The 15155-nt window shown below is 34.9% G+C and overlaps 2 protein-coding genes across 5 annotated transcripts; both read left to right on the plus strand.

The window, feature by feature from the left end:
- Positions 1 to 5053: 5053 nt before the first annotated feature.
- LOC109814949 (uncharacterized) lies at positions 5054 to 12476 on the plus strand. 3 transcript variants are annotated; one of them, XM_020379491.3, is made up of 6 exons: positions 5054 to 5314; positions 5390 to 10312; positions 10481 to 10619; positions 11093 to 11184; positions 11339 to 11369; positions 12131 to 12476. In XM_020379491.3, exons 1-6 carry the CDS (start codon positions 5144 to 5146, stop codon positions 12148 to 12150), a joined length of 5376 nt encoding a protein of 1791 aa, XP_020235080.2. In that variant the 5' UTR covers positions 5054 to 5143; the 3' UTR covers positions 12151 to 12476. The 3 variants fall into 3 exon arrangements, with proteins under 3 accessions (XP_020235080.2, XP_082916206.1, XP_020235088.2); XM_083060080.1 differs by having other exon boundaries at positions 5054 to 5308; XM_020379499.3 differs by having other exon boundaries at positions 5055 to 5314; positions 12134 to 12476.
- Positions 12477 to 13227: 751 nt separating this feature from the next.
- LOC109814971 (actin-depolymerizing factor 7) lies at positions 13228 to 14780 on the plus strand. Of its 2 annotated transcripts, none has more exons than XM_020379518.3 (3): positions 13228 to 13362; positions 13980 to 14239; positions 14391 to 14780. In XM_020379518.3, the coding sequence occupies exons 1-3, from the start codon at positions 13360 to 13362 to the stop codon at positions 14539 to 14541; spliced, it is 414 nt and encodes a 137-aa protein (XP_020235107.1). In that variant the 5' UTR covers positions 13228 to 13359; the 3' UTR covers positions 14542 to 14780. The 2 variants fall into 2 exon arrangements, with proteins under 2 accessions (XP_020235107.1, XP_082916207.1); XM_083060081.1 differs by having other exon boundaries at positions 13357 to 13464.
- The last annotated feature ends 375 nt before the right edge of the window (positions 14781 to 15155 follow it).

The raw sequence follows: 15155 nt of genomic DNA on the forward strand, positions 1-15155 counted from the left end.
GTCGATCGACTTCTGTTGCCTTATTTTTCACTACTTTACATTTGATTTGGGTTAATGTAACACAACAACAATAGCATCAATAGGAAACATAGAATTTAAGAGTAAAATTAAGAATCGAAGTTTTGAGTCTAAAAAGCAAAAGTTCATTCTAGTAGCATACAAACTACAAAGTATGGTGCATTTTGGAAATGATCTTGTTTCAAGTATTACACTCACATCAAAATTACTTTCAAAATAATGATTTTTCTTTCACTATAAAACCGTTATTTTCTCTGATTCCCTTAAAAGTACCTAGAGTAACAAAAGAATTTTGGGAGCCCCATCAACAAGCTATATTTATGAATAGAGGGTAAGTGCTATGACCAGAAATAAAGATTATGATAAATTATTAAAGTAAAGTAAATAAATAAATAAAAGATGATAAATGCGTTATTTGTTGGAGTGAAACAAAAATAGTGTAAACGATTATTTTGGGTCTTGAATTTTAAAAGCGTCATAATAATAATAATATATAGAACTAACAAAATTTCAATTAAGTGTCGCAAAAACAAGTTTCTCAATTAAAAATTGATGATTACATTTGTCTAAAATAAAAATAAAAATAAGTGCTAAAGTTTAATTATTTATTTGATATTTTGAAAATGTATTTGACATTTTTTTTTTTTTAAATTTCAGAGGCTAATATGTTTATACTTTTAAGGGCTAAAATGATTTTTAATGCAAACAAAAAAGACACATGTTTATTGAGTACACCTTTCACGAAAAATTAAATTATATTTACGTTGATTCAAAAATTATTTATACTAATTTATAAATAAATTCAAGTGAGTGTATTTATTATAAAAAGAATAAGCTTATTTATTTTTTTAAAAAGTGAATTTACACGTTTTTATTTAAAGAATTGAGCTTATTAAACGGTTTTATAATTTGCTGTTAGCACTAAATTCATCGAGAATTCAGTCCAACAACTAACGGTTACTAGAGTGAAATTAGACTAATGGTCATATATTCAATCTTCATAGAATATTTTTTTTTCTGCTAGCAAGTTTTATTTTACGTAATAACTTTACTTTTATTTATTCATTTTATTTCAAACTATGTATGATATATATGATTTTTTTTTTGAAAATTATATATTTATTTTCATTTCTACTTTATTTTAATTTTTTGTATTAAATTATATTTTGATTATTGAATGATGTAATTTCAACATTAAAAATCTATTTACTTTTTTCATATATAAGAAAAATCAACTCTTATTATTAAACATAAATGTCTTTCTCATGTGAGATTGTCTTTGGGAACTTTTCTTCGGTAAGAGAGTTTTTAGAAATTTTTTTAACTCTTATCTATTTCAAAATTTATTTAATATATTTATTTATAAATAAATTTTTCATAATTTAAAAAAAAAACTTTATATATTGAACATTATTATTTTGTGAGAGTGTAACAATCTGCATGGCAGCTTCACTTTGTGCAATCCTCAAATAGTAACAGAACTACGAACATATTAAAGGTCATACATTTACTTCTAACATGATAAGCAATACTCACACATGTATTTATGTGTGTGTAAAACAGAAATTAACTTTGCAAGTATAAAATAAGTGTATAAATACACATATATAGTAATCGAAAAGAGAAAATTATATGACCTAATGGTGCTAGTCAAGCACAATTGTACAACTACATAAATAGTCATCAACTACATCGCCAATCAATACATGGCCCACCAACAACTTCTCTAGATCTCTCCAACTAACTTTGTTCTGTTCTCATGAAAACCATGGTCATCATAGTTCATATCTCATGGAAAACACTCAACGATAAGTTAGATTTAAAAACACACAAGTATACCAATAGAATATTTATATTACTCACCACATGTAAACCTTAAAATCAACAACACCACAAGGTTCAAATCATGCAACAATCCTTAAAACAACTACCAGTTTGAAAGCTACACACCAAACAGTCAAACTCACATCAAATAATTATCATATAATAAGATGTTCAACCAATGCATATGAACACACCAATCAACGACACATCATATGCATCCACCTCAACTAATGTGTTGTCACCCATTCACCTATAAATATCTCCTATTACAATTGAGCAGTTTAAGTGACTTGACTCTATCGAATCAACCCTGATCGCTTTCACGCCATATGTGCCTGTTGGACCCATAACTAAAACGAGATATCAATCCATCCTCAGATTTTTTGGGTGTCGCCACTGACACTAGGAAAGTTCAATTCCATAGTTAGGAATAATATAATTAGGTATAAGCATACCATAACCTTGACATGCATTACCAAGTCACATATGGAGTTAGACTACTAATTATTTGCAAGAAATCACACAACCTTTCTAGTAATTAGTTAAGGACCTATAGAATATTTAATATAATCCATCCAAGACTTTCACACCTACTCAATGAGGATTTTCAATAACTGGCCTTTTAGAGGGTCAAAATAAGATTCATTGTATAGGATATTCAACTTTCTAAACAACATTTTATCTTCTAGTCATGAGTCTATCAACATGTTTTAATGTCCGCAACATTCTTAATGTCAACACCTCGACATACAACTTTTATACACATTATCCCAAGCTAATGCATATAGAGATCAACCACACAATCATGTATAACATACCAATGCTCAATATCAACTAATAATAGCAAATCAATGCTCAACACCTCAATCAAGAATAACATATCAATGCTTAACAATTCATCCAAATATAACATACCAATGCTCAACTATTCATTCAATAATAGCATACTAGTGCTTAGTTAATAGTCCAATCATGCAACTCATAACATATCAATCATACAATGCATATCAATGCTCATCACCATTTTAACCATACAAATATAGCATACCAATGCTTATTGTCGTCATTCTATAAAACAACTTTAATAACAAGTGTTTATCACCTAATTCATCCATCAAGCAAACAACCAACTCAATTTTAGAATAAAAATTTGACTAATTTTCCATGCTGAGCCGTAGGTTTCCAGAGAGTTATATAAGAAAATTTTCAAGTTTTTACTAAGTGAGAAATCTCACACTAACCCTTAGCCACTAGAGGCACATCCACCCTATCATGCTAAGTGTGAAACTCACACTTAGCCTTGGCCACCTAGAGGCACTCCATCTCTCACGCTTAGTCTCATCCTTCTAAAGGCACTTCCTAGTTCTCATGTTGAGTGTGAAAATTCATGCTTAGCCTTAGTCACCTAGAGGCACATCCACCTCTCACGCTCATCCTCAGTTTTCTAAAGGCATTTTTCAATTCTCACGTTGAGCATGAAAATCTATGCTCAGTCTCAGAACTCAAAATTTTCAACATCAATGAAGAACATCTCCAACAACCATGAACACCACCCAACCTCCAAATCCTCCCAACTTATACAAAAATTCATGCATCCAACCCCAAAATCTTCAAATTCTAACGACATACAACTTATAAATCAAAGGAAAATACACATGCATCAACACTTCAAGAAAATCATCAATTTCTCAACTTTTCATCATGAACAACAAAACCCCAAATTCCTAAATCCCCTTGCCACCCAATTCGATTTGAGCAACATAACCATAAACTTCAAGGGAATTAAAACAACATGCACACAAAAATTCATTAAGGGTTGAGTTATAACTTCCCTTACCTCGATTCCAAGCTTCCAAAGCGAGGAGAGGAAGAAGGAAAAGAGAGAAAAGGGAAGACAGGAGAAGAACTCTCCAGAACACCATGTTTGCACCAACATCTTTTGATCCCTAAACACCTTCAAAACTATTTGCCACCAACCTACCCTCTCTATAACTCTTAAGAATCTAAATGAAGAAAGGGAAAAACTTAGAAGAAGGCCCAATTCTGATGCTCTCAACAACTAGAACCCCCCCTTTCAAAGCTCAATGTTACATAGAGGGAGAGAGAGAGCCAATGCATTTTTAATAACTTTTTTTTTATCAAGAGGATTTTTAGAAATTCTTCAAAGTTCTATAATTTTTTTCAATTTTTATTTATCATATTTCTCGATACATCAATTTTCATAACATTAAAAATAAATTATCAATAATTAAACATAATTTTGTATCACAATATAAGTCATATAACATAAATACGAATAATTATCTTGTCCAGAAACATTTTTAGGAAATTTTTTTCAATAAAAAATGTTTTTAGAGATTTTTTTTTTATCAATCCCTATATATGTGTTTTTTCGGCAGGAGCATTTTTAAAAGTTTATTTTCAATGAGATAGTTTTTAGGTATTTTTTAAATCTCTTATTTATTTTTAATTTAATTTATTATACTTATTTCTGAATAAATTTTTAATATAAATAAACTCTTATATTAGAAACAACTTATAAGAAAATGCATTTTAAAAAAATTATATTTAACGAAAGAGTTTTTAGAACTTCTTCTAACCTCTAATCTTTTTCAAATTTTATTTATCCTATTTATTTAAAATTAATTATTTATAAATTTAAAATAATTTATCAATGATAAAAAAAATGTATCATAATATAAATTATACAACGTAAATATAAAAATCTATTTTATATATCTATCATTATATATTAAATACAAAAAACTATATTGTATGAGAATTTTTTTACAAATTTTTCTTTAATAATGCTTTTTTAAATTTTTTTTATTTTTTTTAATCTAATACAATTTATTTATAAAATAAATTATTTTATTTAAAAATAATATTATCATAATATAAATATTTATTATAAACTTAAAATATATTTTATATATTTGAAATATTTATTTACATAACATTTATAAAATATAAATATAATATTTATATATATAAATAATTTATTATAAATTTTAATTATATATAATCATTAAACTGAAATATTAGTATAATAAAAAACAATGTTAAATAAATACAGAATATATTAAATTTATTATCTTCAAATTAATATTTTATAATTAAATTATTAAAAAATAATAAAAATCCAGGAAGCATTCCTCCATTTTCTGGTGATTGAAAAAAAAAAAAATGCAAAAACCCTATTAACCCTAGTTTCCCTCTGTTGCATTACAGCATTAGCAAAGTAACTGAGCCGCATCCCCTAGCTTGCGTGAACAGTTTTTCGAGTCCTTACTCTGTTGCCATGGCTATGGCTGATAGCCATTGCAATGTCCCGAGCGAGTTATTGGATACGAAGAAATGCATAGAGGATGAGAATCTTCAAACACTCGCCTCACCGGAAGAAGGAAGTACGAAGAAGAAGAAAAAGAGAAAGAAGAAAACAGAGGAATCTTACGAAGAGCCCCAGGTTGAGGTATGCCCTAAACCCTTACTCGATAAAGTAATTCCATTTGTTCAACACGTGGAAAAAGCTGAAGCCATTACGCAGGACCCTAATCCAACCCTCAAGAAGAAGAAGAAGAATGCCCAAGGAGCACAACCATGCGATCCTTCGTTGTCGATTGGTGTGGAACCCGATTTTACGGAAAAAGCGGAAGCAGGACAAAGTGATGCTAATTCGAATGGGGGTTTATGCCATAAACCTTTATTAGACACACCAATCCCAATTGAGCCGCTAGAGGGGAATGCTGGAACAACAACACCAAACCCTAACCCAACCGTGAAGAAGAAGAAGAAGAAGAGTGTGCAAGAGGCACAACCATGTGATCCTTCAATGCAGATTGGTGTGGGACCCGATGTTACCAAGGAAGAAGTGGCACTGAAAAGTGATGCTAACTTGAGTGGGGATTTGTGCCCTAAGCCTTTATTAGACACACCAATCACAATTGTTCCGCACGACAGAAAACCTGAAACAACTGCACAGAACTCTAACCCACCCCTCCAGAAAAAGAAGAAGAAGAAGAGTGTGCAAGCTGCACAACCATGCGATCCTTCAATCCCGGTAGGTGTGGAAGTTACTAAGGAAGGAGCAGGACAAATTGATGCTAATTTGAATGGGGATTTATGCGCTAAACCTTTATTAGACACTCCAATCCCAATTGTTGCACAAGATGAAAATGCTGGAACAACTACACAGAACCCTGACCCAACCCCCAAGAAGAAGAAGAAGAAGAGTGTGCAAGCTGCACAAACTTGTGATCCTTCAATTCCGGTAGGTGTGGAAGCAAGTGTTACTAAGGAAGGAGCAGGGCAACTTGATGCTAATTTGAATGGGGATTTATGCGCTAAACCTTTACTAGACACTCCAATCCCAATTGTTGCACAAGATGAAAATGCTGGAACAACTACACAGAACCCTGACCCAACCCCCAAGAAGAAGAAGAAGAAGAGTGTGCAAGCTGCACAAACTTGTGATCCTTCAATTCCGGTAGGTGTGGAAGCAAGTGTTACTAAGGAAGGAGCAGGACAACTTGATGCTAATTTGAATGGGGATTTATGGGCTAAACCTTTATTAGACACTCCAATCCCAATTGTTGCACAAGATGAAAATGCTGGAACAACTACACAGAACCCTGACCCAACCCCCAAGAAGAAGAAGAAGAAGAGTGTGCAAGCTGCACAAACTTGTGATCCTTCAATTCCGGTAGGTGTGGAAGCAAGTGTTACTAAGGAAGGAGCAGGACAACTTGATGCTAATTTGAATGGGGATTTATGGGCTAAACCTTTATTAGACACTCCAATCCCAATTGTTGCACAAGATGAAAATGCTGGAACAACTACACAGAACCCTGACCCAACCCCCAAGAAGAAGAAGAAGAAGAGTGTGCAAGCTGCACAAACTTGTGATCCTTCAATTCCGGTAGGTGTGGAAGCAAGTGTTACTAAGGAAGGAGCAGGACAAATTGATGCTAATTTGAATGGGGATTTATGCTCTAAACCCTTATTAGACACTCCTATCCCAATTGTTGCACAAGATGAAAATGCTGGAACAACTACACAGAACACTGACCCAACCCCCAAGAAGAAGAAGAAGAAGAGTGTGCAAGGTGCACAAGCATGTGATCCTTCAGTCCCGGTAGGTGTGGAAGCATATGTTACTATGGAAGGAGCAGGACAAATTGATGCTAATTTGAACGGGGATTTATGCTCTAAACCCTTATTAGACACTCCGATCCCAATTGTTGCACAAGATGAAAATGCTGGAACAACTACACAGAACCCTGACCCAACCCCCAAGAAGAAGAAGAAGAAGAGTGTGCAAGGTGAACAAGCATGTGATCCTTCAATCCCGGTAGGTGTGGAAGCAGATGTTACTAAGGAAGGAGCAGGACAAATTGATGCTAATTTGAATGGGGATTTATGCTCTAAACCCTTATTAGACACTCCGATCCCAGTTGTTGCACAAGATGAAAATGTTGGAACAACTTCACAGAACCCTAACTCAACCCCCAAGAAGAAGAAGAAGAAGAGTGTGCAAGGTTCACAAGCATGTGATCCTTCAATCCTAATAGGTGTGGAACCCAACATTATGAAGGAAGAAGGAGCACAACCAAGTGATGCTGATTTAAATGGGGATTTATGCTCTAAAGCCTTATTAGACACACCAATCCCAATTGTACAGCAAGACGAAAATGCTGAAAGAACTGCACAGAATGTTAACCCAACCTTTCAGAAAAAGAAGAAGAACATGCCAGGTGCACAACAACTTCAGACATGTAACCAACCAGATGTACCTGATCCAAAGCCCATTGAAGACACTCCCAGGAAAAAGACGAGGAAAAAGAAGAATGTGCTTGAGTTTAAAGGGGCTGAACCAGTGGAGTCCAATAATATTGAGAACCCAGAACTAAGCTCCCTAGTCCCAGACCTGGAAAATAAGATGAAAGAAGGGGCAGAAGATGACGCTGAGCAATCTCGAGTGTGTCCTAATCCTGAATTGGCACCCCCATCCGACATAGCAATTCCTAGTGACTTAAAACTCAAAAAAACGGCACAATCTATTGAAGCTAATGTAGAGCATCCTCTAGCAGGTTCCAAACCTGAATTGGCATCCCCAACACGCCTGCCAGTGCCAATGAACCTTGAAAAGAAAAAAGAGCCAGAATCAAGTGAAGCACATGCACAACATCCTCAACCTCAACCTTGCTCTAAATATGTACCTGTGGTCTCAGGAATAAATGAAGAATGTCCTGTCCCGGATGCAACAACCCCAGAAGACACTCCCCAGATAAAGAAGTCTAGGAAAAAGAAGAATGTGCTTAAGCCTCTAGGGGCCGAACCAGAACCAGAATCAAAGGAGGCCAACAATACAGAGAACCTTCAACAATGCCCCCCAGACTCGGAACCGAAAATTAAGATGAAGAAAGAGTCAGAAGCCAATGCTGAGAACTTTCCAGTCTGCCCCAAACCTGAATTGGCACCTATGTTAGGCATACCATTCCCAAATGACTCAGACGTGAAAAAAGGGGCAGAACCAACTGAAGCTAGGCTAGAGCATCCTCAAGTGTGTTCGGAACCTAAACTAGTACCCCCAACAGACCTGCCAACTCCAATTAACCCAGAAAAGAAAAAAGTGGTGGAGCCAAGTAAAGTATTTGCTCAACCTCAACCTTGCTCTACACCTAGTGCAGAGCCTCTGGATGATCCAACAACTCCAGTTGACCAGAGCCGAAGAAAACAAAAAAGTAAGAGAGGAAGAGTTAAAATAATGTGCTCAGAAGAGAAGGTGGAGAACCAAGGAAGCCCATTGCATGTGGACATAGCCCTCAACCAGGCACCAAACCAGGTCCAACAAAACCCAGCAACCCCAATATGCCTACAACCAGCATTCCTGACAGACCAAACAATCCCAGTGGATCCAGCAAATCCAATAGACACCGATCAGAAGATGAAGAAGAAAAAGAGGAAGAAGCAAAAGGAGGGGGAAGAACCTAATAACAGTAAACACGATACAGAACAGCCAGAATCCCCAATTCAGACAGCTACATGCCTTATAGCAACACCCTCAATACACCCAGCAATTCCAATGGACCCTTGCCCTGTAATCCCAATTTGCCCAGCAATCTCAACAGACCCAGTACAGGATATGTCAAAGAAAAAAATGAAGAAGAAAAAGAATAGTGCGCTAGAAATTGAAGGGGCAGAACCCATCGAACAGAATGACAAGCTGCTTGAAGCCCCACCTGAGGCCGCTGTTCAGAAATCTATATACCCAATAGCAGCAACCTCAATTGACCCCCCAATCATCCCAATTGGCACAGCTCCCCCTGTAGACACAGAAATCTCATTAGACCTAGGTCAGAAGATGACTGAGAAAAAGAGGAAGAAGAAAAAGAGGAGTGAGCTCACAAGTGTAGGAGCAGAACCCAATGAACCCATTGGCATGCCACCTGAAACCCCAGTTCAAGATTCTGTATATCCTATAGTAGCACCCTCAATTGACCCAATTATCTCAGTTTCAGCTCCCCCAGAAGACACAGCAAACCCAATAGACCAAGGTCAGAAGACAAGCAAGAAAAAGAGGAAGAGGAGCGACCTTATAAGGGAAGGGGCAGAACTCAATAAACATGATGCTGAGCCACCTGGAACCCCAGTTCAGAGATCTTTATATCCTATAGCAGCACCCTCAATAGACACAACAATTCCAACTAGCCAAGCATCGCCAGTTGACCCAGAACAGATGACCAAGAAAAAGAAGAAAAGGAAGAGTGCACTAAAAAATGAAGGGTTAGAATCTGAGAAACACAATGCTGATCCAAGCACAGAAACCTCAGTTCAAAAAACTGAAGACTCAACACCCTCAGTAGACCCAACAATTTCAACTAGCCAATCAACCCCATTAGACCCAGAACAGATGACCAAGAAAAAGAAGAAAAGGAAGAGTTCACTACAAAATGAAGTGTTAGAATCTGAGAAACATAATGCTAATCCAACCACAGAAACCCCAGTTCAGAAAACTGAAGATCCAGCACCCTCAATAGAACCAACAATTCCAACTAGCCAAGCAACCCCAGTAGACCTAGAACTCATGACCAAGAAAAAGAAGATAAGGAAGAATGCACTAAAAAATGAAGGGTTAGAATCTGAGGAACACAATGCTGATCCAAGCACAGAAACCTCAGTTCAAAAAACTGAAGACTCAGCACCCTTAGTAGACCCAACAATTTCAACTAACCAATCAACCCCATTAGACCCAGAACAGATGACCAAGAAAAAGAAGAAATCGAAGAGTTCACTAAAAAATGAAGGGTTAGAATCTAAGAAACACAATGCGAATCCAACCACTGAAACCCCAGTTCAGAAAACTGAAGACCCAGCACCCTCAATAGACCCAAAAATTCCAACTAGCCGAGCAACCCCAGTACAAGCCCGTGTTCGGAAAACTGGAGGACCCACTACTGAAAATTCTAAGGTATGTAGCAGGATCCATATATCTAGTTTCCGTGGTTGTATTCTATGTTGCTCTAGCCTGGAATAATTGTAGACTGTTCCTAAAGGCTCCATTTGAAGTTAATATTATTATTATTAGAATTAGCCCATTGTAGTATGTAAATACTGAATAGTAACTTGGTGTGTCCAGAGATGCCAGGCATGCCGACAGCTGGGTCACAAATTCCAACAATGCCCCAGACTGAGAAATCTATCCAATAATGAGGAAATTTGCTTCTTTTGTGGGGAAATTGGACATTCACTTGGAAAATGCCATGCGGCTCGAGCAGGTATGCTAAAATTTTCATGCTTTTCATGAAATGCTTTAATTTTCAGTTTCAATTTTTAATATTAGAATTGTCAAAATTGTATGTTATATGAAAATTGTTAATTATACAGTTTTCAATTGAAGTTCACATAAATAACAGTAATGCATGGACAATTGGTAAATGTTTATGTTATTATAGGTAATCAGTGAGATCTTATCTGAGTGATAAACATTTTGATTTTTGCTCCATTAGCTCAGATTTGTAGCCATTCTCTTACAATAGATAATTAGATTCCTTATTTAAGATGTTTAAAATTTGACATAACACACCTACGGAATATTCATTCTTTCTTTGGACTTGCAATCTACTCCCCTGAAACTTGTATAGATACGTTCTATCTCTGTTACAATATAAGCACAAATATGTAATGTAACAGGTTTTACTTTCTTTCATCTGCTATCTTATGATTCAAAATTGTTTCATTGGTGATGCAGAGCGAGCAATGTTTGCTAATTGCTTATTCTGTCATGAAGATAGACACTTCAGCTATAACTGCCCTCGAAATGGTCATGGAATTGATCAGAAGGTTCTTTAATATTTTGGATTTTACACAATTGTTGTGTTGTATTGATTTTTCTTTTTTCCTGGAATATTTTAAGTGTATGGATACTCTGGATTCGATATCCCAACATTTCCCCATCATTCTAAGTCTAATCCTTTCATACAATTTTATTCCTTAGGTGGTTGCAGCCGATGGGGTTATCAACAGAAGTAAGTCTTTCAACAATAAACTTGGTCTAATGTCCTTATTTATTTTTGTTTATGATATTATTTGTATTTCATGTATATCTATGATGTTCTGAGAATACCCTGGAATTTCAGAATCTTGTTTTAAATTATATATCTATTTTATGTCTTGAAACATCTTGAAATGGACATTGTTGATTTGGTTTAGTACTTTAGTTAGACGTTTATATTTTTGGGTGATGCTTGGATCTTCCAAATGGGATGTACGTTGCATCATTTTTAAAAAATAAGCATCTACCTGGATGTTATTAAAATTATGTTTATTCATAGAATACCCGGGAAAATATTTATTCACAAGCTTTCTGCGGGTGGAAATGGATAATACTTCTGCCATGCTTGTGTTGATCCAATCTCATCAGTGCAATTGCAAGTGTTCTTAGTTACTGTCATAGATTTTTGGTCGAGGTTTAGTCCGTTGACAGACATATGAAGGACACTTGTTCATGATTATTAAAATTTTGGACTTCAGATACATGTTCAAACATGTGTATAAGTTCTCTTTGGCAAATTTTTGTTCATGTTTTCTGCAACCACTTTTGCAGAAATGGAAAGTAAATTCCAATTTCATATTCTCTGCTTTGGAATTAATTTGGTAAAAATGATTCATGGCATTACTTTCTTTTGATTCTGAATAATCTGTTCATAATTCTCGTATTCATGTGTCTTCTGGCATTGTTTTCTTCTGATCTATTATGTCTGACAACTCAGTTCTCCATTATTTTTAGCAGCAGTGGATGGAAGCTAGAGAAGAACCTCTTGCCGAGGTTTAATATGGGGGCTGGGATGGTCTTTCGGATGATTCCCAAGTCAATTGCACACGCATCTCGGTTCCTTGGCCTGAAGTTTTGACGATTCTATTTCATGTCTGGTGGACATGGTTTCCAATTTTTTATTTTAAAATTCTCTGTAACTGAAATGTTCTTTCGTATACTTTTTTGTATTACTTTTTTACATTGGGTTTGCGTGCAATGATTTTATTGTTATCATAAATCATAAAGATTTGTGGTGAATAAGTTATAAGTTGACTGCGAGAAATGGCTCCAATATTATCTGATATGAACTTTTTGTTTATGATTTTTTTTTTCATTATTAATATGTCGGTCGGTCAAATTTAGTTAGTTACTAATTTGGCAATCGATGACCGCATACCTAAAAAGTTCTTCAATGTTGCCTTCGAGCTGCAGTTTTATAAATTGATGAATGAGAACTGCGTATGATATGACAACTCACTCTTAAAATAATAAAACAAAATGATGTTGACCTCAAGGTACAGGATTTTGCTGTTTTAATTCTATGGTGCTGTATATTCATTAAATTTTTTTATTTTTAATTATAAAATATAGAGTTAAGTATGTAGGTTTTGCCCGGTTAAAACTGCATCCATCTCTATGTTGTCACCAACATTTTAAGAGAGTTTGCAATCTTTCTAATATTTGTTCTGAACTACATTTTATAAGGTCAAATGAATTTTTTTGTTGTTGATTCGAACGGCTTTTTTTTATGTGAGAGATTGTATTTTTAAATTAAAAGCATTAGTTTAACTTTTGTCAAAAATGCAAAAAAGTTTAACAATTAAAATTGTAGCAATACTGTTTCACAAATTATAATAGGAGTTTAAAAATATATTGTAAAATGAACAAAAATGTGTATACAAACTTGTTTTTAATTTTAACAGATTTAAGTGTTCTTTATAGAGCATGGTTGGCTAGAATTAACAGTACGTGCAATGCATGGGTACGTTGTTCCTTGGTGGATTGGATATTATCACCCATTAAAGTTTTTGAGAGATGTCAACCTCTGTTTCCTTCCTCAAAATTCTCTTGCTTCTCCGTTTTTGTCTCAATGCTCTCATTGCCATTTGCCTCCACCCAAAATAAGGATCTCTTCCTCTGTCTCTTTCCCAATTCCTTTCTTTCTCATTTCTCCATAGGCTTTCTCTATCAATCGCGACAACATGGTACGTTCTCTGTGTCGCTAACCCTCTACGATATATTATGCTTCTTGATGCATAATAAGATCTACAGGATAACCAATTTTTTATTGAATAAGGAAATGGCAGGTTAGACAGAGCAATATGTAAATTACATCCAACATTCTTTTTTTCATCGACAAATATTCATTTGACCTTAATGATGCCTATCTGTACACATTGCGAAGGTCAATGCGAACAATTCCATAAAATGCGTTATATAGTGGCACAAATGATGTTATTTCTATGCTTATAGCTCCGTTGGATGTGTCTAATTTTTTAATTTTTAAAATTGTTAATCTGTTTCTATAAATTTTTTGCAAGCACATTGATTCATTGGTGCAGAACTAGAATTTTTTTTGCTAGATCTGCTACAGGGGGAAGTTTTAGTCTTTATGGAAAGCGTACCTAAAATTTCGTATGGGACTAACACGAATACTTCTACTAGTTTCATACGAATAGGATTAAGTTATTTTTTTTGTGTTCCTTTCCAAAGTCTTGTTTTATGTGTTGGAGTTGGCAATAAAATGTGACGTAACCAACCTATTTATTTGCATATGAATTCATACTGATGCATTTCTCTTGGTTGCCAAAAATGCTTTTAGGCGAACGCGGCATCTGGAATGGCTGTTACTGATCAGTGTAAATTAAAGTTCCAAGAGCTGAAGGCAAAGAGGAACTACCGTTTCATTGTGTTTAAGATTGAGAACTTTGAAGTGGTAGTGGAGAAGCTTGGAAGCCCAGAAGAAACCTATGAGGACTTCAATGCCGCTCTACCTGCCAATGAGTGCCGTTATGCTGTCTTTGATTTTGATTTCACCACTGATGAAAACTGCCAAAAAAGCAAGATTTTTTTCATTGCATGGTAATTTCCTACCCCTCTCTTCCTGTACGCAGCATACATACTAAAGTCGTAGTTTGTTCATATCTATGACACTGTCATATTACAAAGGAAAATAACTCTACTGAATTTGCTATCATATATTTGTTTTTACTTCCTTGTTTCTCATATTTAGGGCTCCGGATACATCAAAGGTGAGAGAAAAGATGGTGTATGCCAGCTCCAAGGACAGATTCAAGAGGGAACTTGATGGCATTCAAGTTGAGTTGCAAGCAACGGATTCTAGTGAGATGAGCTTTGATATCATAAAAGCAAGGGCAATATAATAATGTCATCCAATTATTCAGATTTCACCCTTTTACCCTACAGCTAGCTTTGGCGGCACTGCTGATTTTCTTTATTTATACTTTTGTTTTTTTATTTTATTTTATTTGACTTTTGCTGTTGTTTTTGTTTTCTTTGTCAACTGGCCTATAAACCAGTAGTTTAATATGACACCAAGAAAAAGTCACTGCCATCGTGCATTGAATTTCAGACTATATCAAACAGCTTTGTTTATCGTATACATTACATTCTTTGCCTTATAAATGTACCACTGCATTTCACTGCAAATCTATTATGATTTTGTTTTCTTCCCCACCCTTTTCCCCTTTTAAATTTTGCAAAGGATAGCTGTTCAGAGACACTAACAACGAACTCATTGACGACTGTGTAATTTAATGAATAATACTTTTAAACATATAATGAGTAGCTTATGCTAGCTGAAGGTTGATGTCAAAATTAATGTATTATAAATGATGAAGCAGAATTCAAAAAATAGCTGCTGGAGATTAATAAGTATTCCTACTTATGCTTTGGCTCATATGCTGAAATAGGATTTGGTATAAAAGCATCTTTATATATATGTAGAGAGAAAAGAAGTTTTAAGAGTAACTTTTGA

Source organism: Cajanus cajan, chromosome 7, assembly GCF_000230855.2.
Source record: "Cajanus cajan strain Asha chromosome 7, NIPB_CcT2T_4, whole genome shotgun sequence".
Taxonomy (NCBI): Eukaryota; Viridiplantae; Streptophyta; class Magnoliopsida; order Fabales; family Fabaceae; genus Cajanus; species Cajanus cajan.